We start from the raw sequence: 22,256 nt of genomic DNA on the forward strand, positions 1-22,256 counted from the left end.
ATCAAGGGTCAAGATTGCTCTTCTGTAATGGAGCTGTGGGGTGCTGTGTCAAAAGGGAGGAGGAGACCCATCGGTCATTTTTTTTTTAGAAGGCGCCTAACTCTGCCACCCAGGCTGGAGTGCAGTGGAGTGATCTCGGTTCACTGCAACCTCCACTTCCTGGGTTCAAGCAATTCTCCTGCCTCAGCCTTCCAAGTAGCTGGATTATGGGCATTTGCCACCATGCCTGGCTAATTTTTGTATTTTTAGTAGAAATAGGGTTTTGCCATGTTGGCCAGGCTGGTCTCGAACCTGTGACTTCAGGTGATCTGCTGGCCTTGGCCTCCCAAAATGCTGGGATTACAGGCTTGAGCCACCGCACCTGGCCCCCACAGGTCTTCTGACCACTGTATTCAGTCCTGATCTGCCCAGCCTTCTCCCTAAGGAAGGAGACCCACACAAATCTCAATGACGAATGCGTTTATCTTCTCCGGCTGGAGCAGCAGCAGCAGCTTACTAGGCCTTTTGGATGCACTTCGGAAGAAATCCGGAAGCAGAACCTCATTAGATTGTGTGTGGCTGGTGAGGTGGTTTTTGCTCAGGACAGGGTGCCCAACAGCTCTGAGAGGTCTTTGGTGAGGAGGGGCCTCAAGGAATTACCTCAGATGTAATGGACTTATTTCATTTCCTCTGGGGCATCCCTCTTTCTTCCACCTCTAAGCCTCTGCATATACTGTTTCCTCTGCTGCTTCTTCCATCTTCTCCACTTAGCTAAGTCCTTCTCATCCTGTCAGCTCCTCCAGGAAGCCTCCTCAGATTGCTCTCCTCCCTCAGTTCGGTTGATCTTCCTGTATGTGCTCCCATTGAGCTCTGATTCATAGTCTCCCACTAAAGCCTTTGTTATACTTCTCTGTGATCACTTGTTTCACCTGTATCTTCCACTAGAATGTAAGTTAGACTGAAAACTCTGTGAGGACAAGGACCCCAGCATCTTGCACAATATCTGGTCTACATAAGTAGCTCAATAAATATGTATTAAATGAATTAATGAATTTCTCTCACGTCAGTGGGCAGAACTTTCCTTTAACTATTGTGAAAATGAATGCGTCCATCACATTCTCTGTAAACTTCTCAAGAAGTTTGAGAGAGTAAAGATCCTTTCCTGTGGTTATAGAACCAACCTTTCCCTTTCAGCTTTTGTTCCTATTAGTATGTGTGCCGCATGTTCCAAGAATTGTTTGAACAGAGGCAGACACCTTGTTTCAGTGGGCCTTCATTTGGAGAGGAAAGTGATGGGAGGAATATTTTCCTGGACTCCTCCTGGCAGGGGAACTTCCTGTCTCCCTTTATTCTTAGGCACCATATTATTTCTCCGTGACTTAGTTCCCCTTCATAAGTATGAAGGTATACCCAGAGCTCTAGGAGGCCAAGGGAGGAGGATCACTTGAGTCCAGGAGTTCGAGGTTGCAGTAAGCGATGATGACTGTGCCACAGCACTCCAGCCTGGGTGACAAAGTGAGACCTTGTCTCTAAAAATAAATACATACATATACACGTACATACATACATACAAAATAAGTACAAAGGTACAGTGTTTTGTGTGCGTGTGTGTGTGTCTGTGTGTGTTGTTGTGTGAAGGAACCCTTGGTAGAGTGAGTATTTACCTTGGGAGTCGTTTGAGGGGTTTTCTTTTGAAAGGGGTGTTCCTGAGCTCATTGTGTTCTTCAGAAAATTCCAACTGTAACTGGGATTAGGATTTTTACACCACTGCAAATTAACTGCAGACCACCCCCAACCCTCCTCTCCCACCAGCTGGGGAACATGGACTGGGCTTGCAGCCTAAGGGTTCTGATAATACCCCTTGGACTCAGCAACTGTCTCCCAAGGAGCAGCAAGAACCTTCCAGATGTCATCATACCAACCTTCCCAATTTCCCCAGAAAGGAGGAGAGGCGCCCAGATGTGTGTTGCAGAGTCAGGGAAACTGAAACACAAGTTGAAGAAAATCAGGTGAAAGGAGCCAGTGAGAATTTGAATTCAAATAGCAGCCCACCCTCCCTTCTGTGCACCGCCTTGCTCTAGCCGCACTGCTGTGTTCCTCAACGCCCTCAATGGGGCCACTGGAGGTGATAGCTCTGCTGCCCCCAGGCTGGTCAGTGCCCAACTTGTGGGTGGACAGGGGGTGGGGAGAGGAGGAAGGAAAGATGCGTTTCCAGCCTGTTCAGGCATCCTCCATGCCCTTCTCTCCTTATCTCTTTGGAAAACCTGTATTGATCTATTTTCACCCTTTTCTTTGGGGCCAGCCATAAATGGCCCCAATCACAGCCCTTGGGTAGTGTCAGACCTATGACTCAGGAGTTGTTGTTTCTCTTGATTTCAGGATTTTGGGACTTTGGTGGGATAATCTTTGAGGAATTCTTGGGGGGCAGCTGGAATGAGCCTGCTTGGAAGCTCAGCTAGGCCTTGGTTATGAGCAAAGCATGTTTATGGGATATTAAAAATAGATTGCAAGCAAATATATGCATCTCTTTCTATTCCTGGCCCTTTGTCTCTGGCCTCTGGCCTCTCACCTCCTGGGGTGGCCCTCAGTACAGGGGTTTGATTTGCCCAGGTCCCCTTTAGACTGTAGAGCTTCCGCAACCCCCTGCCCTTAAGACTTGCCCTCCTTACCCATAGTTCCAGGTTCTTCTCACCTCCTCTCCTCACCATAGTGTCCCTGGCAGAAAAGCTAACAATTAACTGAAGGTAATTAATAGCCTGGGCAGCTCATTCATTGCTAGAGCTGGAGAGGTACTAAATCTTCTCCAGCCAGTCAAGGGCAACCTCCTGTAGGTCATTTAGTAGGGGAGGTCCGTGTCAAGTTCTGAGACTGGCCTTGCTGGGTGAGAAGCCTCACCCTAGCACCTGTAGTCCTGAGCTGGCCACTCTCTGACTGTCCTGTCCACACCCCTCTCCATTCCTCAGGCAGTCATTCGGTAAACATGTGATATGTTTAGTCTGCTCAGGTCTCTGCCCTTAAAGATCCCATCTCCTGGCAAAACACCCAGGGCTGAGTAATTCCTGGGCAGAACCCAGGCTGAGGTGCTGTGGGGATAACCAGAGGGAGAAGGAGACACCGTCCTCTCCTTAGGGAGCTCACAGGGATTGTGTATTGAGTGTGCGGGGGGGTGGGGTGGGGAGGGGAATGGATAAGACATGCAGGCCTGGTCTCTGGAAGGCATTCATGTGATGCTGGAATGGCAGCAGATGGAGGAGGAGATAGAGAGGAGAGGGCAGGAGGAAACTGAGTCAAGAATAGTTAACCACGGAAGGTTTCTGGCAGAGACAGTTCTTTAATAAGCTTTGAAGAATGGCACTTGACAAAAAGAAAGAGATCCAGATTCAGAGCAGATTAAGTGACTTTAAAATAGGCTCAGAGGCAGCAAAGGGGACCTTCTATTGGAAGGACTACAATAAGGCTCTTGCAGGTGTGCTGGGCTAGAATAAAATTCTAGTATCACCAGAATTTTCTCTCTCCAGATTAGACCTAGGAGAAGAATGATGAGGCAAGAAAGGTGTCACATTTCAGGGCAGGACTTACAATCTTAAGACTAAATTGTCTGGTGCCTAGACGTGTGTGTATGTGTCGTATGTATGTGTTTACACACATGTTAGACAACCAAATGTGTGAAGTTCTTCTATGGGCGAGGCAGTGGAGAAAGCAAGGAGTGTGTGCACATATATGTCATAGGTAGCAAGGTGAGCTGTGTATGGGGGTGAGCGTAGGCTGTGGCCAGAGCTATGAGACAACCTGTGAACATGTGTGAATCCCTGCTGAAGACAGGGATGGTGTGTGATGGCCTGGTGAGGGAAGATCACTAATTTAAAAAGAAGATGACAAAGCCAGGCATGGTAGTGCACACCTGTAATTCCAGCCCTTTGGATGACTGAGGCAGGCGGATCACATCAGGAGTTCAAGACCAGCTTGACCAACATGGTGAAATCCGTCTCTACTAACAATACAAAAATTAGCCAGTTGTGGTGGCACATATCTATAATCCCAGCTACTCAGGAGGCTGAGGCAGGAGAATTGCTTGAACCCTGGAGGCAGAGGTTGCAGTGAGCTGAGATTGTGCCATTGCACTCCAGCCTGGGTGACAGAGTGAGACTGTCTCAAAAAAAAAAAAAAAAAAAGATGACATGGGTCAGAAGAGGGGCATCCCTGTATCTCTGTGCCCCCCTTTCTTGTGATCCCCTCTCTTTTTCTCCTTCAGACCCCAGCCATGGTCTGCTCTCTGGTTGTCCCTGAGGTGCATTCATGCCCTGCCGTGCACCTCCATGTGCACTGTTCTCCTCCTTCAGCTTTGCTCTCACATACACATGCCCCTTGGTATGGTTTGAATGCCCCCTCCAAAAGTAATGTTGAAATGTAATTGTCATTGTGGTGGTATTAGGAGGTGGGGCCTTTAAGAGGTGATCAAGTCATGAGGACTCTGCCCTCATGGGAGAATTAATGCCATTATCTTGGGAATGGGTTAGTTATCATGGACGTGGGATCCTGATAGAAAGGATAAGTTTATCCCCCTTTCTCTTTCTGTCTCATGCACTCTTCTGCTTTCTGCCTTCCATCATGAGATGACATTCACCAGATGTTGGCGCCATGCTCTTGGACTTCCCAACCTCCAGAATGACGAACCAAATAAATTTTTATCATTCATAAATTACACAGCCTGTGATGTTCTGTTACAGCAGCATAAAACACACTTAGACCCTCTTCAAACCCAATATCTCCACCCTCCCTCATCCATTTCTACCCTGTCCCAGAATCACCAGGCTACAAAAGAGGAGGAAGTCAGATATAGACCTTCGATTATTGGTGCCCAGGGAAGAGCACAAGCTAACAACTCCATGGCTCCCAGTATTTCTGATGTGAAGTCCATCCCTACAATGCCAGTGAATCAATGTCGTTGGTGGACTGATCTCAGAGGAGCACCTACACTAACATTAGCCACAGAAAAGCCCAGGTTCCATTTCTCTCTTCTTTTGGCCCCAGCCTCCATCTTCCATGTGACTCTCCCATCTCCTCCATGTGACTCTCCCATCTCCTCCCTCTCTTTGGCCCTGTGATTATCCAGGCTGCTGCCTGAGTATGTCCTTCTCATCTCCATATTTCCTTCCCCTCCACCTCCATCACCACCTTTCCACCACTTTCCCACTTTGTCTGTGGCTGCAATTCCTCTCTGGCCTCAGCTGCAACCAACCTGTCACTTTGCTGTGGAGTCAGAGAATTGCTAGAGAGAAGTGGAGAGGGTGGGCGAGAGAGAGTTGGCTTAGGGGGCACAGCAGACACAGCTTCTCAAGATGTTTAGGTTTCATTCCTTCATCAAATATTGCTGAACTGAGCTCAACACAGGAAACTCATCAGTGCATAAAATACACATACAATTCTTGCCCCATAGAGTATTCAGTTTAGTAGATTAGACAAATTCTTAAAAAAATAACTACTCAGTTACATAATGATAAACTGTGACAAGTCAGTAAGTCCTTAGAATCTACCTACAAGTACATCTAGAATCTGACCTGCTCACCATCTCCACTGTGACACCGTTGTCCGAAGTGTCATCCTCTCTCATTTAGATTATTGCAGGGGCTGCATATCTGGGTCTCCGACTTTCCACCCCTTTTTCCCTTCAGTCTATTTTCAACCCAGCAGCCAGGCCAGTCTCTTAAAAACATGAGTTACAAATTGTGATCCCTCTGCTCAAAACATTGCAACTGCTTCCCATCTTATTCAGAGTAAAAGCCAAGGTCATTAGTATGGCCTTATAGCCCAATGTGATCACTGGCCCCTTTGCTCTCTGATAATTCTCCTCCCACTTCCCCTCTGCTCCCTCCACTCCAGGCTCATGGCCTCCAGGTGGTAAAAGTGGAATTTAAACCTGGGTCGATCCGGTTCAAAAGTCCATGCTTCTTCCACTAATAATATTGTCATCCCTTCTTACAAATAAGGAAACAGACATTCAGTGAGTTTAAGACTAGGCTGTAGTCACATGACTAGGAAATGTCAGCATAATTGTAAATCCTGAGATAGTCTCCATGACATTTCTTCCAGAGGATCATAAATGTCCCCCAGTGTGGACCAGGATATGATATTGTTGACAGTTCAGGTCCCTTCCACTGTACCAAATTCCTCATAATTCTCATTTCTACCATAGCTTGTGGTCTTGGTCCTTTTAGCTTATGGTCAGTTTAGAGTGATCTCAGAAAGTCAACCAGGAAATGAAAATTTCTCTTCCTTTACATTCTTATGCTACCAGAATGTAAGGGCAGTGTTTTTCATCCCCACGAGTTTTTAAAATAAAGTAGAGGGTAGCACCTGGGAAGTCTGCTCCCAGCCTCTTGTAGAGAGGGCACTCAGGGCACTCTAGGAGATTCAGGAGATGCCAATGAAAGCTTTCATTGTATCATCAGTGGAGCCATCATGAGAGGACAGCGAAAAGCTCTTTAGACAAGAAAGCCCCAGGAGAGAACCAGCAGGCTCAGGACACCATTTTCCACTCATGTGGGTCAGATCACACCCATGCAATAAGAAGAAACGGGAAAGAAAGTCTCAGAGAATTTTCTTCAGCATGGAGATGAACTCCAGTGTTAACTATCTTCAGGATGGACACAAGACTGAACCAAGAATGGATCTCAGGTCTTCAGGTTCTCAGTTCGTGAAGCCACCGTACTGGCGCGCTGTCAAGCGGTTCCTGATCGAGTTCCTCCAGGAACACAAATCATTCACCAGGCAGCAAAGCCCTTTTCCACCCTAGGCATTAGTGAGATCCAGCTGGCTCAGTCAATCTCCCAGGAGCAAGCATCTAACAACCTAGGCTGACAGGTGGCCCCCTGGGATATTGTCTAAGTTAGCCCAGGGACCGCCTGGGACACTTTCCAGAATTAACTGCAGGGAGAGTAGGAGGAATGGGAGTTTCAGAAAAAGGGAAGCTGGGACATAAGAGGGAGAAGCATGCTCTGGCTGCCTGAAATCACTGGTTGATGCTGTCTGGGCATTTGGACAGAAGAGCACCAAAGCTTGTCACTGAGCTAAACAAACCAAAGGGTTTGTCGTCTTTTCTCTGACTGGTACTAATGGCATTCCTCCGGTGGAATTCTGTTCTCCTCCTCCTCCTCCTCCTCCTCCTTCTCCTTCTCCTTCTCCTTCTTCTTCTTCCTCTTCTTCTTTACGTTTGTCTTTCTCTCTCTTTCTTCCACATGCTGTCTCTCCTTCCTTCCATCCATCCCTTACTCCCTTCTTTTTTCTTCCATCTTTTCTGGTTCTCTAGAAGGAGGGAGGAACAGAACAGGGTTGGTGTCATGCACATCTCGGTTTCTTGTTTTATAAATGGAGGAGCCCAAATTTTGAGAGGCCAGGAGACTTGTGTGCCAGTTCCATTTCCAGATCCGCCACTGCATTCATCAGTGCTTACTCTGTCACCTAAACTTACTTTACCTCTCATGTCCCAGGTTTCCTATGTGTAAAGCAGGGATAAGAATCCCACCTTACAGGGGGGTTGTGGGATTGAAGGTCTCCATACAAGTAAAAGCCCAGCATGGCACCTGGCACTTAACCAGGGCATAAAGCCCTGGTAAAGGGCTTCACGTTCACCTGAACTCTGTCATTCACTGGATTCTGACAGTGGCACAAAACTTCCAGAACATGGGATTTAATTTTTAGAAAAAAAACTCCAAATTTATTTGGGGCGATGTTTGAGAAATTAAATGAGTAGGGATTAGTTGTGGTAAAAACATTTGGGAAGTCAAAAAAAGATGCAAATTTAAAACAGAAAGACCTCATGGAGCAAGGTTTTCCACATTGCATAGAGCCAAATGCCTTGCGTATCACCAAACATACCCCAAATCCTGGTTCTAACTTTAGAGTGACTGATGTTACTCCAGCACTCAATGGTTATTTCCTTTTGCTGCTCTTTTGTACTTGTGTTTGGAAATATTTAAATATTTGAGGAAGTTTTAACACTTTGCATCGCAAATTCTGATTGAATCCTTGAAGCACCAGTTGTTCTTTTCAAACGAAAGTCAATAGAGAAGTGAGTTTGGCTTTCTACTGTGGAGCCCTTTGAGTCTTCAGTTGTTAACCAATTCTCCATTGCTGTTCAGGAACTGGGAGGGTGGACAACTTTCGTAAGCCATTTCGTGACTGTAAAACACTGTGGTAATGCAAAAGTCAGGACTGAGGAAAGAGAGAGTTTCTTTATTAATCCTACATCATGACCCTACTCTCAGCCCCTAGCTTTAAGGACCAGCCATGGTATTTCTGTTTGTTTGTTTGTTTGTTTGTTTGTTTTAGATGGAGTCTTGCTCTGTCACACAGTGGTGCGATCTAGGCTCACTGCAACCTCCACCTTCCGGGTTCAAGTGATTCTCCTGCCTCAGTCTCCCAAGCAGCTGGGATTACAGGCACCCACCACCATGACTTAGTAATTTTGTATTTTTAGTGGAGACAAGGTTTCACCGTGTTGGCTAGGTTGGTCTCAAACTCCTGGCCTCAGGTGATCCACCCGCCTCGGCCTCCCAAAGTGCTGGGATTACAGGCGTGAGCCACTGAGCCCAGCTCAGCCACATTTCTAACTTGGCTCCTAAAGTGTGTAATTCCATTCTCACTCAGAATCTCATTGTTCTCTTTTATGTGGAACCTCTCTCTTCCGTGTCTTCCAGTTTTATTATACAAAGCCTTAATAGACATCTTCTCCCCTCTCATAGTTACAGTTACAGAAGAGTCTCCAAATATCTCCAGACTTAAAATCAAGTTGTGGTGGTAAAGAATCTATTCTTCCTCACCCTCCCCTACTCCCTCTTAAATCAGAGTCAGGTAAACTATTTGCAGATTCTCTCAGGCCTTGTTCATTTAATAAATGAATGCCAAGCACTATTCTCAAAGTCAGTGAACAAGACAGAACCCCTCTCATGGGGCTTGCAATCTAAGTTGCATTTTACGTGGGGAGAGAGCCCATAAACCAATACATGCCCTAAAGATGGATGAGCTAATTGCAATGACAATAAGTGCTAGTTACTTTGCATTGGACAAAGGTCACGTTAAACCAATCTGAAGATGAGTCAGCTAGGCAGAAGCTATAGCATGCACAAACACCTCTCTACAATCCACAGTGGAAATGGTAAAATGGAGTGAGATAATTAAAGAGAGAATTGCACAGTGCCAAGTGCCTTGCACAGTCACCCGCTGTAGATCCATGATACCTGTGAGCTTCCATTTCTGCTTGTCATAGATAGGACTGGCTGTCGGAGCCAACCATAGCAATGACAGATACACTTAATGGTGACCTGATAGTGGAGATCGTGTCTCCTCAATCAGAGGACTGAGGTTTTGCCTCTGCCATCCTAGGTGGAAGCCTGAGGCTAAGCCTCCTGTGGGCAGGAACTGTCTCCTCACTAGCCCTCAGGGGAGGGTCCTGTCCCCATGTTTCTTAGGCAGGGGAGTGTCAGCCTTTTCCTCCCCATGGCTGGGCTTCCCAAGGACTTGAGGTGCCAAGCAAGTCCCAGCCACTCCCTGCCCAGCCCTCAGCCTGTTCTGCCCATGGTGTTCTGCTTCCACGGCCAAGCCACTGGGCAGGGATGGGGTTTCAGCCTGATCTTTACCACCAGCTGTGTGTGGCTGGGCTGCTGGGAATTTGGGAAATTGGTGCCAGAAAGAGGACAGATGATCCAGGGAAGGAGCCACGCTGGAGTCAGGGGGATTGTGTCACATTGTTGCATCCCCAGGGTCCCTTTCTGGGCTGGCCAGGGAGAATGAGAAAAGTTATGTCCCTGGAGATAAGTTATGTCCCCATCAGCCTCAATTTCCACCTCAGGTAAATCAGTCCCAATTTCCACCTCAGGTAAATCAGTCCACAGGCATTAAGCTTTCCCTGAGCGTGTGCCCCAGGCTTCAGCACAGGGGTTGGGAGTCCCTCTCCCTGCCCTTGGGAGCCCCCAGTCTGATGTAGGAGACATGGCCCCTCACTTGGGAGAGACAGGTCCTGACTTCAGAATTTTTTCTTCTCCAATCCAACCAATGCATACCACCCATGGGCTCTTTCTAGAATACAAATATGTCATTTCTCTGCCTGAGAGCCTCCCATGACTCCTCATCCACTCCAAAATAAATGCCAAACTCCATAGCAAAGTACAAATGACACTTTATGGCTTGCCTGGATGTGGGCGGTCCTGTTGGTAATGGGCTCTTTCCTGGCATGTCAAGAAATTTGACCCGCTTGAAGCTTGTTTTTGGGAATCTGCTAAACACATGTTTAGCCAGGACTCTCTTTTACTTAAAGGGAACTCTTCCTTGCAGGGTGGGGATGGGAAAGGGCCAATACAGCTTCTGAGCATCTCCCAACTCGAGGCTCGGGAGAAACTGCCCTGTCATAAAGCTTCTGTGGTCAGAGCCGTGTCTTGGGGTGTGGTGGGCTGTGGAAAGGTGAAATACAAGGAGAGGCAATTCTGGCTCTTGGGAAATTCCCAGGACTCAGAAGGAGACAGAGTATGTCTGCAAGACAGACTGAGACCTGAAAACGGAGGTGAATTAATGCAGTCACATGGAAATGCCACTTAATATGGTGATCACAGGAGGGCAGGGAGGTCAGTACTCCAGGCAGGAGGGAGAACGCAGTGGGGACGAGAGGGCAGCCTGCCTGAGTTGGAGGGAACACGCTGGGAGGTCAGCGGCGAGGGTGTTGGTTGGTGAAATGCTCTGGATGCCGGGAAGAGTTCAGATTTGTCATAAGCCAGCCTCCATGCATGAGCAGGAGAGTGCCCTCTTCAGCAGGGAAGAGCGACGCCACTCCAAATCCAGCCCAATGGAGTCTGTTTCTAGTATGAGTCTGCGTTAGGCTGTCCAGCTTGGGGCTTCCAGGAGACAGCTTCAGGACTCAGGTCTCCTGGCTCCCTTGCCCCAGTCTGCCTCAGGGTCTCCCAACTCAAGGTGGTTGGCTCCTCCAAACTGCCTCACTGCTACTTATGCAGCATTCTAGCTCCTTCTGGACTCTCTTTCTGCACCAGAAACAGAGTTTTCAGTCCTGGGTTCTCGGATTTGCTCAGGGTGGTGACTTAACTGAGAGCTGAGTAAGGATTCCAGGGGACTGCCCAGGTGGGTTCTGCAGTCCCACCCCTCCTCATCTCCTACCAGCATAAAGCCTCTTGCTGCGAGGCCCAGGGCCACTAGGAGAAGCAGCAGCTGGTGGTTGTCAGAGGCACACGGCACGGCTGCTCTGAGTTGTGGGGCAGCAGCCCCAGGCTCCTCACCACTCTTGGGAGAGATGGGTAGAAGGGCATCTTTTTCCCAGCTACCTCCTTCCTCTCTGCCAGTCACTAGGCCAGTCCTCCAAGCCATTGTGAGCTGGAGCCGCTGTGCGGAGAGAGCCAGGGCCTGGAAGGGGTGAAGCAGAGCCTCCTCTAACCTCCTGCAGACCTGCCTCCCTTGCTGGGCTCCTGCCCTAGACAGGGCCTGTCATGGGAAAGGGGAGGGGGTACTCCTTGAAGAGCCCCAACACTATATACAAATGAGTTATCCACACAGTCATAGATGGAATGAAAGAAGAGAATACTCATTTTATAACTTTAACCACAAATTGTGTTTATTCCTGGTAAACACTATTACCCTACTGGTGGGCATCAGGAATGAACTATTTTAACTCATAGACACAAAATGCCTTGCAATATAATCATGCTTTTCATAGATTATTACAGGATTTGTAAAAGTTTTAAGTGGTTTAATGTAAATATTTTAAATGTACTACCCATTATTTCTAGTCCTATTTTCTTCTTTTAAAAAAAATACTAGAAGTCTCAAAAATTGCAAGTGGCCAGGTCCTTCTCAACTTCTGATAGGCCCTGTTAGATCTTTTGAGGATAACATTGATGATTAAAAGAATATAGCCATGAAGCCTGCAAAATGTGAGACTATGTCTATTTTTAAAGAATCCGATATCTAGGGCAGGAGGCAGAAGTGTAGTACAGTCAGATGGTCTGGTTTACATCTTTACTCAATCACTTACTAGCTGTGTAACAGTGGAAACATTATTTAGTTGCTCTTAGCTTCAACCTCCTTCTCTTTAAAATGGGGATATGTTTCTACGTCATAGGGTGTTATGTGGGCTAAATGAAATAACCCATGTAGAAAACCTCACACAGTAGGTTGGGGACCAGTGAGTGCTGTGATTTGCTTGATTATATGAAAATAGGCAAGTGTCCCTGCAAAACAAAAATGCAACGTTAGAAAGCTGAGTGGGTTTGCATCTGTTTAGCTGGAGTGGTTTATTTACCTCCTCACCACCTGATGGAGATTTGAAGGGAGCAGCTTTCTGGAATGACTTAGGGTTTGGTGCTTCATTCCCACCAGGAGGCGAATCTGGCTGCAAAGCACTTCACTGTGTGCCTTCCAGGAGGAAATCACTTCTTTCCAGGCCCCAGTGTCCGTATCTGAAAAGAAGGGAGTTGGATTGGATCCATAGGACATTAGTCGTTAAGAGAGTAGACTTGGCACTGGACGGCCTTGGTCCACAGCCTGGCTCTGCCACTCACCAGCTGTGTGACCTTGAGCAAGTTACATAATCTCTCTGTATCTCAGTTTCCCCTTCTGTAAAATGGGCTTAGTGATCGATTCTGCCTTTTGGATTTATTGTGAGGGATTAAATGAGTTAATATAGTTAAAGATTCAAAAGAATATCTGGCATGTAGCAAGAACTCTATCAGGTTTAAATACTATTATTGTTATTGCTATAATTTTGTTGTTGTTATTAGATATCCTCAATGGTCCTGTCCAGCTCTGATATTCTGTGAGAGTCTACACTGCCTCAATAGACTGAAGCCTGTTGTGGCTCAACTATTCCTGGAAAGTGGAGTGGGAACTTCTCCCCAGCCTCTCCTTGTTGAGGGTCCAAAGGACCCCCTCCTGTAGCCCTTGGGCTAGCTGAGCCTGCTGGACTAGCCCTTTCCAGATTAGGGATTGGCTCCTGACTCGTTTCTCCGTCACTGAAAGCCAGCTTTGAAAGCATGAAATTGCCCTTGGGGTCTCCAAGGTCTTCTTTCCCATGAGGCTACATGAGATTCATTACACTGCAGGTGGGGTGAGAAAGACATGAACTAAGGCTGACACATGAGCTGGACTGGAGATAGGGAGGAATACTGGCCAGGCAGGCAGCTGGGGGACAGAGTGGATGGTTCAAGGGAGCAGGTGGACTGGAGGGCAGCCATGACAGTGGACAAGGAGGATGGTGGGAAGCACAGGAGGGGTGTCGTTTGTCCACTGGTCCTCCCAGCTCCATCTTCCTGAGTAGGAACTGTGGTGAAATAGAATCTTATGCCCTAGCTCCAGGCCTAGAGAAGGCCCCTAGGCTCTGAAGCCATCTCCACAGGGCAGCTCGTGGTCTTCTACCTTTCACAAAGACCCGCTCTGTTGGTGGTGTGTGGTGTATGTGTATGTTTGTGTGTGAGCATGTTTGCATGTCTTTGGTTAGAACCCTCCTCTGCTAACTCATCTACATGGACCCCATCGGGTGTGATAGAGGACACCCTCCTCTGGAGAGCACCCTTAGTGACTCACCCAGCTGGGACAGAATCAGTTTTACACCAAGCCCAGAGGCAATGGATGCCTGTGAATGAATTAAACTCTCTCCTGGGTCACATGGACTGCTCTTCAAGTCCACAGGGCCTTGCCCATTCAGTCAGAGGACTGTGGAAGGTTCAAGTTGGCCAGGATCTCAGAGACTATCTTATCCAACCCATGCCATCAGGAGTAAAAGGGTCCCAAGAGAGGCCTTTATGGGGCCTGAGCCTCTTGGTACCTGCAATATAATGCATTTCGTTCTTGTGGGGGCAGGAGAGCATTAATGAATTGTGACCGTATCCCTACCCAAAGTCCCTGAGCCCTTTCCATAAGGCATTGAGGAACAATGAATAATGCACACAAATTCACTGCCCAGAGTTCTTTTGACGTGGATATTCCCCTAATCGATGAAGGTAAGGTCTTGTCTTTTTTTTTTTTTTTTTTTGAGACAGAGTCCCGCTCTGTTGCCAGGCTGGTGTACAGTGATGCAATCTTGGCTCACTGCAACCTCCGCCTCCTGGGTTCAAGTGATTCTCCTGCCTCAGCCTCCGAAGTAGCTAAGACTACAGGCATGTGCCACCACAACCAGTTGATTTTTGTATCTTTAGTAGAGATGGGGTTTCACCATGTTGGCCAGGATGGTCTCAATCTCCTGACTTTGTAATCCACCCGCCTCATCCTCCCAAAGTGGTGGGATTACAGGCCTGAGTCATTGTGCCCGGCCAGGTCCTGTCTCTTTATCTCCCAAAGGAAAGGAAATGTCTATCAGGAGGTGTAATAAGATTATACCCTGGGAAGTGGTGGTGGTGGTGGATGGCTAGAGATCCAGACATAGCTAAATATTATTGGACATTACATTGATGGAGGATAAAGTGGGGAGAGTGGTAAAAACTGTGTAACTCATCTTAGTTCCTTGGAGTCATGAAATTTCCATTTTATTGCAGTGATATGGATCCAAGTATGACAGAGCACAGAGATGAGTGGGTCCCCTAATGTGGGCTGCTGTTAAAACATGGAAAATGGGGTGGATATAGTGGCTCACACTTGCCATTCCAGCACTTTGGGAGGCCGATGAGGGAGGATCATTTGAGCCCAGGAGTTTGAGACCAGCCTGGGCAACATGGCAAGATCTCATCTCTATTTAGAAAACAACAACAACAACAACATGGAAAATGGAGGCCAGGTAGCAGGGCACACCTTGACTCGTGGATCTGCAGGCCGTCGCCAGACTTCAGGGAAGAGCACATGGGCTATCTACGGGGGCAACAGAGGCACCCGAAATGCTGAAGGGCTCTGCACTGGGCCATGTTCACAGCCTCCTCCTTCCCGCTCCTGGGATGATGCAGCATTGCAGCTCAGGAGGAATCTGGAGCTCAGGGCTCCACCATGAGAAAGAACACCCTGGGGTGTTCTCCTGGGACTGCACTCCTGGGCCCTTGCATCTCTGCAGCCAGAATGAGTTCTTTTAAAAGGCAGATTGAATTCTGTCACCTCTCCACCTTAAACAAACCTTAGTAACCCTTACAATAAAAATCAAAACTCTTCAATGGCCCCCAAAGCCTACCTGTCCAAACTCAACTCTCACTGCCACTCTTTCCCTTGCTGTCCAAGGTCCAGCCAACCCCTCACACTTTCCATTGTCTCCTTCAGAGCCCCCACATCTGCCTGCCCCATTAGACTGCAAACTTCATGATGGGAGGGCCCTGTCATTCGCTTACGTTTGTATTCCCAGGGCTTAACACAGTGCCAGAGCCAGGGCTCAACCCAAGGTAGGTGTTCAACACAGATTTGTTGAACAAATGAAAGACCAGCCCTGACACTCAGAAACACACAGGGAGGACACACAAATGCATGTGTGTGTGCATGCACGGACACATATACACACACTTGTGCAAAAGAGGTCAAACACGTCCCCTCTAGGAGCACATCCAGAGGTAGCGCCTGTAGAAATCGGCAAGATGCTAATGAATACGTGTAAATATTCAGTGTCCTCCCTTGGAGGACATTCACCCTATTTCCCTTCTACTTCACCTGAATCCTGGGTCAGCCTTGCTTATGGGTGGCAGCAAAGCAGTTCTCTGTCCTTAAGGAGACAGAATGTGGCTCTTTAAAAGCACACCAAGTGGCCTTATCTCCTGGGCCTCACCCACCCTTCACTCTCCCTAAGAAAATCTGTTACCAGCCTTGTATTTCCAATTTCCACTTGCCATCCATCTGCCAACCATCTGCCCTGCCAACTTCAGCCCCCAACCCTGCTGGTCAGGTCACCCCTTCTATTCCTTGAAAAGCTCCTGAGCAAGCTCACCTTCTCCAGCGGGCCTCCTGATTTCACAGTTCCCAGGGTCTCCTCCTTCCTGTTCACTCGGTGGACTCTGTGTCTGTGACTCCATTAGTGACTGCCTTCCCTCCCACTCTCAAAGTTTGCTGCCGCTTTGGTACCACTTTGAGATGTGATTCCCAAGAGGGCAGCGGCTTGATGTATCTGTGTGACTTATGGTGTCAAAGGTCCCAAGGGACCAGCTTAGCTGAAAAGTTAAGGGTTTGGATGATGAAAATGTCCTTGCTAAACAGGGTCATATAAATGAGGCATCATGGGGCAAATTTATACTAAGCCAGTCTGGTTAAGAGCTTAAAGCTCTGCAAAGCGAGGAGTTGGATGGACTGATGTCACAGGACCCTTCCATCTCTGACCTCCTCTGAGCTAGAGTGTTAGCCCTGGGGGGCCTTACCCTGCCAAGCCTGGACTGGAGGAGGAGGAGGAGGAGGCGGGGTGAGTGGGAGGGGCGGAGAGAGCAGAGGCGCCTGCAGCAACTGACACCTGCTCCAGCCCTGCCTGTCTACTACCAGTCGATCCAGAGCCTCCAGCAAGCAGCAGCTGGAAACGGGGAAGAGGGAGCAGACAGGAAGCGGGAGGCCAGCTGTACACCCAGGTAAGTGGGCACTCACACCTGGCTGCCAACCCAGGCCAGGATAGGGCCGGATGGAGACACTAACCTGCTGTCCAGTTTTTCTATGCAGGAAGGGGCAGGCAGTGGGTAGGACATCTGCCTGGTGAACATTCCCTGGCTGGCCGTTCTCACGCTGGAGTGCACCTGTATCCCCTCTAAGCGACTCCAGGATATCTGGAAGAGAGCATTTCAGTGTGTCCTGTCTGGGTGGTTCTGTCCTGGCTCTAATTTTCTGGACACGGCTTGACTTTGAGTGTGATACGATGACCAGATTAAAAATATCACTAGCAGTCCAGAATAAGGACCTCAGGCTGGGACTTGTTATATTTTGGTTAGTAACATGGTCAAAGCAGTTGAGAGAACCCCATTTGGCTCTTCCTGCCTCAATTTCTACCAGTTGAGAGGTAGCAGGGACCAGCTGGAGGTAGCAGGGACCTGGATCTGCAGGATGGATCCGGGGAGGGTAGGGAAAAAGGGTAGGGAGCCATAGATCCTGGAGAGGGGCCAGGGAGACACTGCCCCGGGATCCAGTGCTGAGAGTGTTGCTGGGACAGCTGAAGTGAGGACACAAGCTGCCATTTGCTTTTGGGAATAATTGGACTTCTTAAATGTGGGAATAAATTATGGAGGAGAGAATTAACTTCCTTTCTCATTTCTTCCAACTGAGACCACATCCCTCTAGTCTCCAACTCAACAGATCTCTTCCCCCATGTCATTGACTTTGTACCAAATCTGGCTTATTTTAGAAGATGGTGGAGCACCAGAAGTGGATGGCTTAATGTCACACCCCTAAGATCCCCCAAGGGCTTTGCTTCTTTTGCCCTCCTCAGCTGGGAGCTGTAGGCAGGAGGCTGGAGGGAGAAGAGTGGTATCATTGTTATCCTTCTTCATGTGTGACCAATAGCTGAGTAACAGGATGATAGCTGCTCATGGTGATGATGTGTGTGACGATGGGGATGATGACTCAGATAGCTGTGTTGAACTCAGACTACTCCAGTGTGGGGTCACCGACTGCTGCCAGTGCACTTGCCAGGAGGCTGCACTGAGGGGTGGGTGGGATGGGGGCCCCTACAGCCCTCCCCCTGGCCATGGCCAGCTGGGTCCTCATCCGTTGGTGACTGCCTTCCCTCCCACCCTTCCTCGTGACTCCCTTCGGCGTAGCCCCTGTGGCACCTGTGACCGCTCCAGAACGCAGTTGGCATACCATGGCATTCCAGCACGCTAGGGTGCAGTGGCTGGGCTGGTGAGGGACCGCCAGGGGCCAGAAGTGCCAGTGGGTGGGCCATTGTGAAATGGAACGATCTCCATGGGAGAGAGGAATTCGCTCTGTCATGTGTGATTCTATATTAATGACAGGGCTTTTTGGGCAGAAAATGGAGTCCCCAAAATGGAACCGCTTGGCCGTGAGCCAATCGCACAGAGGGTGGGACTGCTGGAGAACTCTTTCAAGACATCTCCCCACCCCAATTTATGGCTCTCATCCCATCCCAGAGCCAACCCCCTTCTTCTCCTGTGTGGGACTCCCCATTGGCCATAACAGATGGATGCAATTAAGAGGAAATCGGGAGAGATGGTGGTGGTGACAGAATGGAAAATACTCCTGTTCACCTGACACTATAATTCACTGGCTTCAGAGGGGAGCAGATGGATTTATGGGGATCCTATGGGCCTGGGCCAAGAAGAACTTAAGAGCAGCAAAGTTGAGGACTCTCCCCTGCAGACCTTGTGACCGGAAGGATTCTAGATTGGTGGAACGTGGGAGGTAGAGGACTTCGGGGTCCTGCCAGAAAATTTCAGAGTTGGGGAAGGAGCCGGGAGTCCCAAAGAATGTCCTTGGAGAATTCTCATTCCAAAGTCAACGGGGCAAGCTGTTACACAGCTGGAAGGGTCCTGAATGGGTCTGATTTCCTCAGGTTTGGGAAGGTTGTGTCTCACCCTCTGGGCAGGGTCATGCTATCAACTGGGTAGCATCCTACCCACTCCCTGGTCTCTGGGAAACTGGTTTTGCAGGGGACAGGGAATTGCAGGAAACTAATCAGTGCCATTAGTGGGTTAGAAAAGCTCTTGGGGGTGGCAGCTTTTTCTAGCTCCCACCCCAGACATTGGCTTATGCACTGATGGTGTGGGAGGGGTGCGGTGAGACCAGACTGGATCTCTCAAAAGCAATTCCATTTCTGTTCTCAGGAAAATAGAACTTCTACCCTGAGAGGAGTCAAAGAGGAGGTAGAACTATGGCAGGTAAGAGAACAAACCTCCCCTCCCCAACCCTCCCTGGCAATCCTTACCAGGACAGAGAGGAGAGAAGTGGTAGGGATCAGAGATTTCTGGGAATGTGCCCATCTTGTTTGTTGTTGTTGTTGTTGCTGTTGTTTTTAAGACAGAGTCTCACTCTGTTGCCCAAGCTGGAGTGCAGTGGCACAGTCTTGGCTCACTGGAACCTCTGACTCCTGGGTTCAAGTGATTCTCCTGCCTCAGCCTCCTGAGTAGCTGGGATTACAGGCATGTGCCACCATGCCTGGCTAATTTTTGTATTTTTAGTAGAGATGGCATTTTACCATGTTGGCCAGGCTGATCTCAAACACCTGATCTCAGGCAATCTGCCCGCCTTGGCCTCCCAAAGTGCTGGGATTATAGGCATGAGCCATTGTGCTGGACCTTTTTTTTTTTTAAGAGTCTTGGCTTTGGATTTCAATTTGTTTTCCTGAATAAGGGGTGCAGAGCCCCCACATGAGCTCCTGCTTCCTGAAAAGGAGCCCTTTCCCACTCTCTCTTCCAAGCTTTTCTCCAGTGACACACTCAGGGTCTTCCCAGGGTGCCCCACCCACTTCCTAGGGGCTCCATTCACATTGCCTGAGGGGTGCCACCAGATTCCCACTAGAGAATTAAAAAGCACTGTGCACAGGCGGGAGGTAGGACAAAAATCCTGCCCCAACAGTAGGAGCAAGAAGGGGCTTCTTGCTCCTTGGGTGAGTGGATGGATGCCCATTCTGTTGAAGGGTCACCCAATAGGGAGAAGGCAGAAGGCCTATCTCCCTCTCTCCTGCATTCTCCAGGAAAGTTCCGGAAGTCCCATATCCCTGGGGTGAGCATCTGGCAGCTGGTGGAGGAGATCCCTGAAGGCTGCAGCACACCGGACTTTGAGCAGAAGCCCGTCACCTTGGCTCTGCCAGAGGGTGAGAGCCCAGAGGGCAGCTGTGGAGGGGAAGCAAGATTCCTGCTCTCCTACCTCCCAGGGGAGAGGGCTAGGGCACACACCTTCCTGGACACCCAGGCCCTACATTCATCACCAGGCCATAGCCTGTCTCCCTCCTATCCTTAAGGGGGTACATGCTTACCTGGAACCCTAGAAGTGACAAGGGGCCTGGGGAAAAGAGTGGATAAAGAGAATGAAGAGACAACACGTTACTCTAGTGTGAGAAATATCTGGGGGGCAAAGATGGAAAAATGCTAAATTGGGGAGCAGGGAGAGGTTGTGGTGTTTTCTGGTCCCTCTCTCCTCTCCTCAAAGCCACTGCTGCAGATAGGCACTGTTAATACAGTTAATGTGATTCCTCCCAATCCTCGCTACCAGGCAGCAGCACCTGCAGTGGCTCACAGGCTGGGCTCAGGAAGGCCCTTCTAGAAGGCCACATAAGAAAGTGCCCAGAAAAGTGGTGGGAACAAAGGCTTATTGGGGAAAAAGTGGGAACTGGTGTTCTTTCCCCAACACACATCCCTGCAATAAATTTTAGTTCATAGCATCCTCATAATAAGAAAAGAATGGTATTTTATTTTCTTTTTTCCATTATTATTATTATTATTATTATTATTATTATTATTATTATTTGAGATGGAGTTTTGCTCTTGTTGCCCAGGCTGGAGTGCAATAGCTCGATCTCAGCTCACTGCAACCTCCGCCTCCTGGGTTTAAGTGATTCTCCTGCCTTGGCCTCCCAAGTAGCTGGGATTACAGGCATGGGCCACCATGCCTGGCTAATTTTTTGGTATTTTTAGTAGAGACAGGGTTTCTCCATGTTGGTCAGGCTGGTCGCAAACTCCCGACCTCAGGTGATCCGCCTGCCTTGGCCTCCCAAAGTGCTGGGATTACAGGCGTGAGCCACCACACCTGGCCAAAGAATGGTATTTTATTTTTCTAAATCTGGAACAAAGTAATGAGAAATTGGGACGGGCCCTTGGGCCTTTGGTCTATATTGCTCTCTACTAAGATGTTCCTGGTGGGAGGCTGAGGGATTCTTTGAGGGCAGGCAGTTCCCAGGCCTCCATGCCAGGCATGGAGCTTGGGGTCTTTTCTGAGGTTGGAACCTATGTCTCAGCACCAGCTCCTTTGGGCACCAAATAGCCATTCCTTCCCGTGGTTGTGATTCCTCCTCCCTCTAGAGAGTAGAAAGGGGAAGGGAACCCACAAAAAATCTCTCTTTTTTTTGAGACGGTGTCTCACTCTGTCACCTAGGCTGGAGTGCAGTGGTGTGATCTCCGCTCACTACAACTTCTGCTTCCAAGGTTCAAGCAATTTTCCTGCCTCAGCCTCCCAAGTAGATGGGATTACAGGCATGCACCACCACGCCTGGCTAATTTTTGTATTTTTAGTAGAGATGGGGTTTCACCATGTTGGCCAGACTGCTCTCGAACTCCTGACTTCAGGCGATTCGCCCACCTTGGCCTCCCAAAGTGCTGGGATTACAGGTGTAAGCCCCTGCGCCCGGCCGGAACTCACAAAATCTCATTCCCTTCCCAGTCTTGGCAGAGCCTTCAGACTCCTTGCTTACCCACTCTCAAGAAAAGCCCCTCTCCCCTAAAGCCCTGCTGGCCTCCCCTTTCACCAGGGCCAGTCCACCTATCTCTTTCCCTCAAGCAGCCCAAGCTTCCACAATACAGAAAGAGGAAGGACTGCCCTCTAGGTGCCTGGAATCTGCTTTCCACCTGCGTGTTCTGACTCCTGAGTCAAGGGGACCAAGGCCTGGCACCCTTTTTGGAAGGGGCTGTTGAAATACCTAGATGAGGAAGATGATGTAAATTAGAATTTAAATAAAGTATACAGTCACCTTCTCCCAACTTCTCAGTCTTCCTGCTCATCTCTTCCTGCTGCAGGGAAAAATGCTATCTTTCGGGCTGTGGTCTGTGGGGAGCCCAGGCCCGAGGTGCATTGGCAGAACTCCAAAGGTGACCTCAGTGACTCCAGCAAGTACAAGATCTCCTCCAGCCCTGGCAGCAAGGAGCACGTGCTGCAGGTAATAACCATAGCTCTTCCCCCGACCAGGGTCTGTTCATCTTTTCCCATCCCCTTGAAGATCTCTTTGGCAGCCTCCAGTCCCTAGAGGAGTAAGACATACTCCTTGTTGAAGTTGAATCCATTCAACTCCATCTCGTGACTCAAAGTTGACTGAGCCAAGAATGGATCTGGCAGGCTCACAGATACCTCTGCTGATAACTGGGGAGGTGGTGTAGTTTGGAGCTTAAGAGCTCAAGCTCTGAAGTCAGACTGCTGGGGTTAGAATCCCAGGCCCACCACCTTGGCTTTGGAAAGTCACTTTACTCTTTCTATTTCTGTCTCCTCATTTGTAAAAATGGGGTAATAACAGGACATGCTTTAAGGAGTTGTTATGAGTTGTTGTTGTTGTTGAGACAGATCTCGCTCTGTTGCCTAGGCTGAAGTGCAATGGCATGATCTCGGCTCACTGCAACCTCCGCCTCCCAGGTTCAAGCGATTCTCCTGCTTCGGCCTCCCAAGTAGCTGGGATTACAGGCATG

General features: G+C 48.8%; 1 protein-coding gene across 1 annotated transcript in view; it reads left to right on the forward strand.

Moving 5' to 3' along the window:
* The first annotated feature begins 16,377 nt into the window (after positions 1-16,377).
* Positions 16,378-22,256, forward strand: part of IGFN1 (immunoglobulin like and fibronectin type III domain containing 1) — a 37,682-nt gene continuing 31,803 nt past the window's right edge. The window contains exons 1-4 of the mRNA XM_017896597.1: positions 16,378-16,490; positions 18,693-18,746; positions 19,562-19,681; positions 21,597-21,736. Coding sequence (XP_017752086.1) covers positions 18,740-18,746; positions 19,562-19,681; positions 21,597-21,736 — 267 coding nt within the window. The 5' untranslated portion in view covers positions 16,378-16,490; positions 18,693-18,739. The remainder of the gene's footprint in view (positions 16,491-18,692; positions 18,747-19,561; positions 19,682-21,596; positions 21,737-22,256) is intronic.

Source organism: Rhinopithecus bieti, unplaced genomic scaffold (genome assembly GCF_001698545.2).
Source record: "Rhinopithecus bieti isolate Rb0 unplaced genomic scaffold, ASM169854v2 scaffold_24392, whole genome shotgun sequence".
NCBI classification, from domain to species: domain Eukaryota; kingdom Metazoa; phylum Chordata; class Mammalia; order Primates; family Cercopithecidae; genus Rhinopithecus; species Rhinopithecus bieti.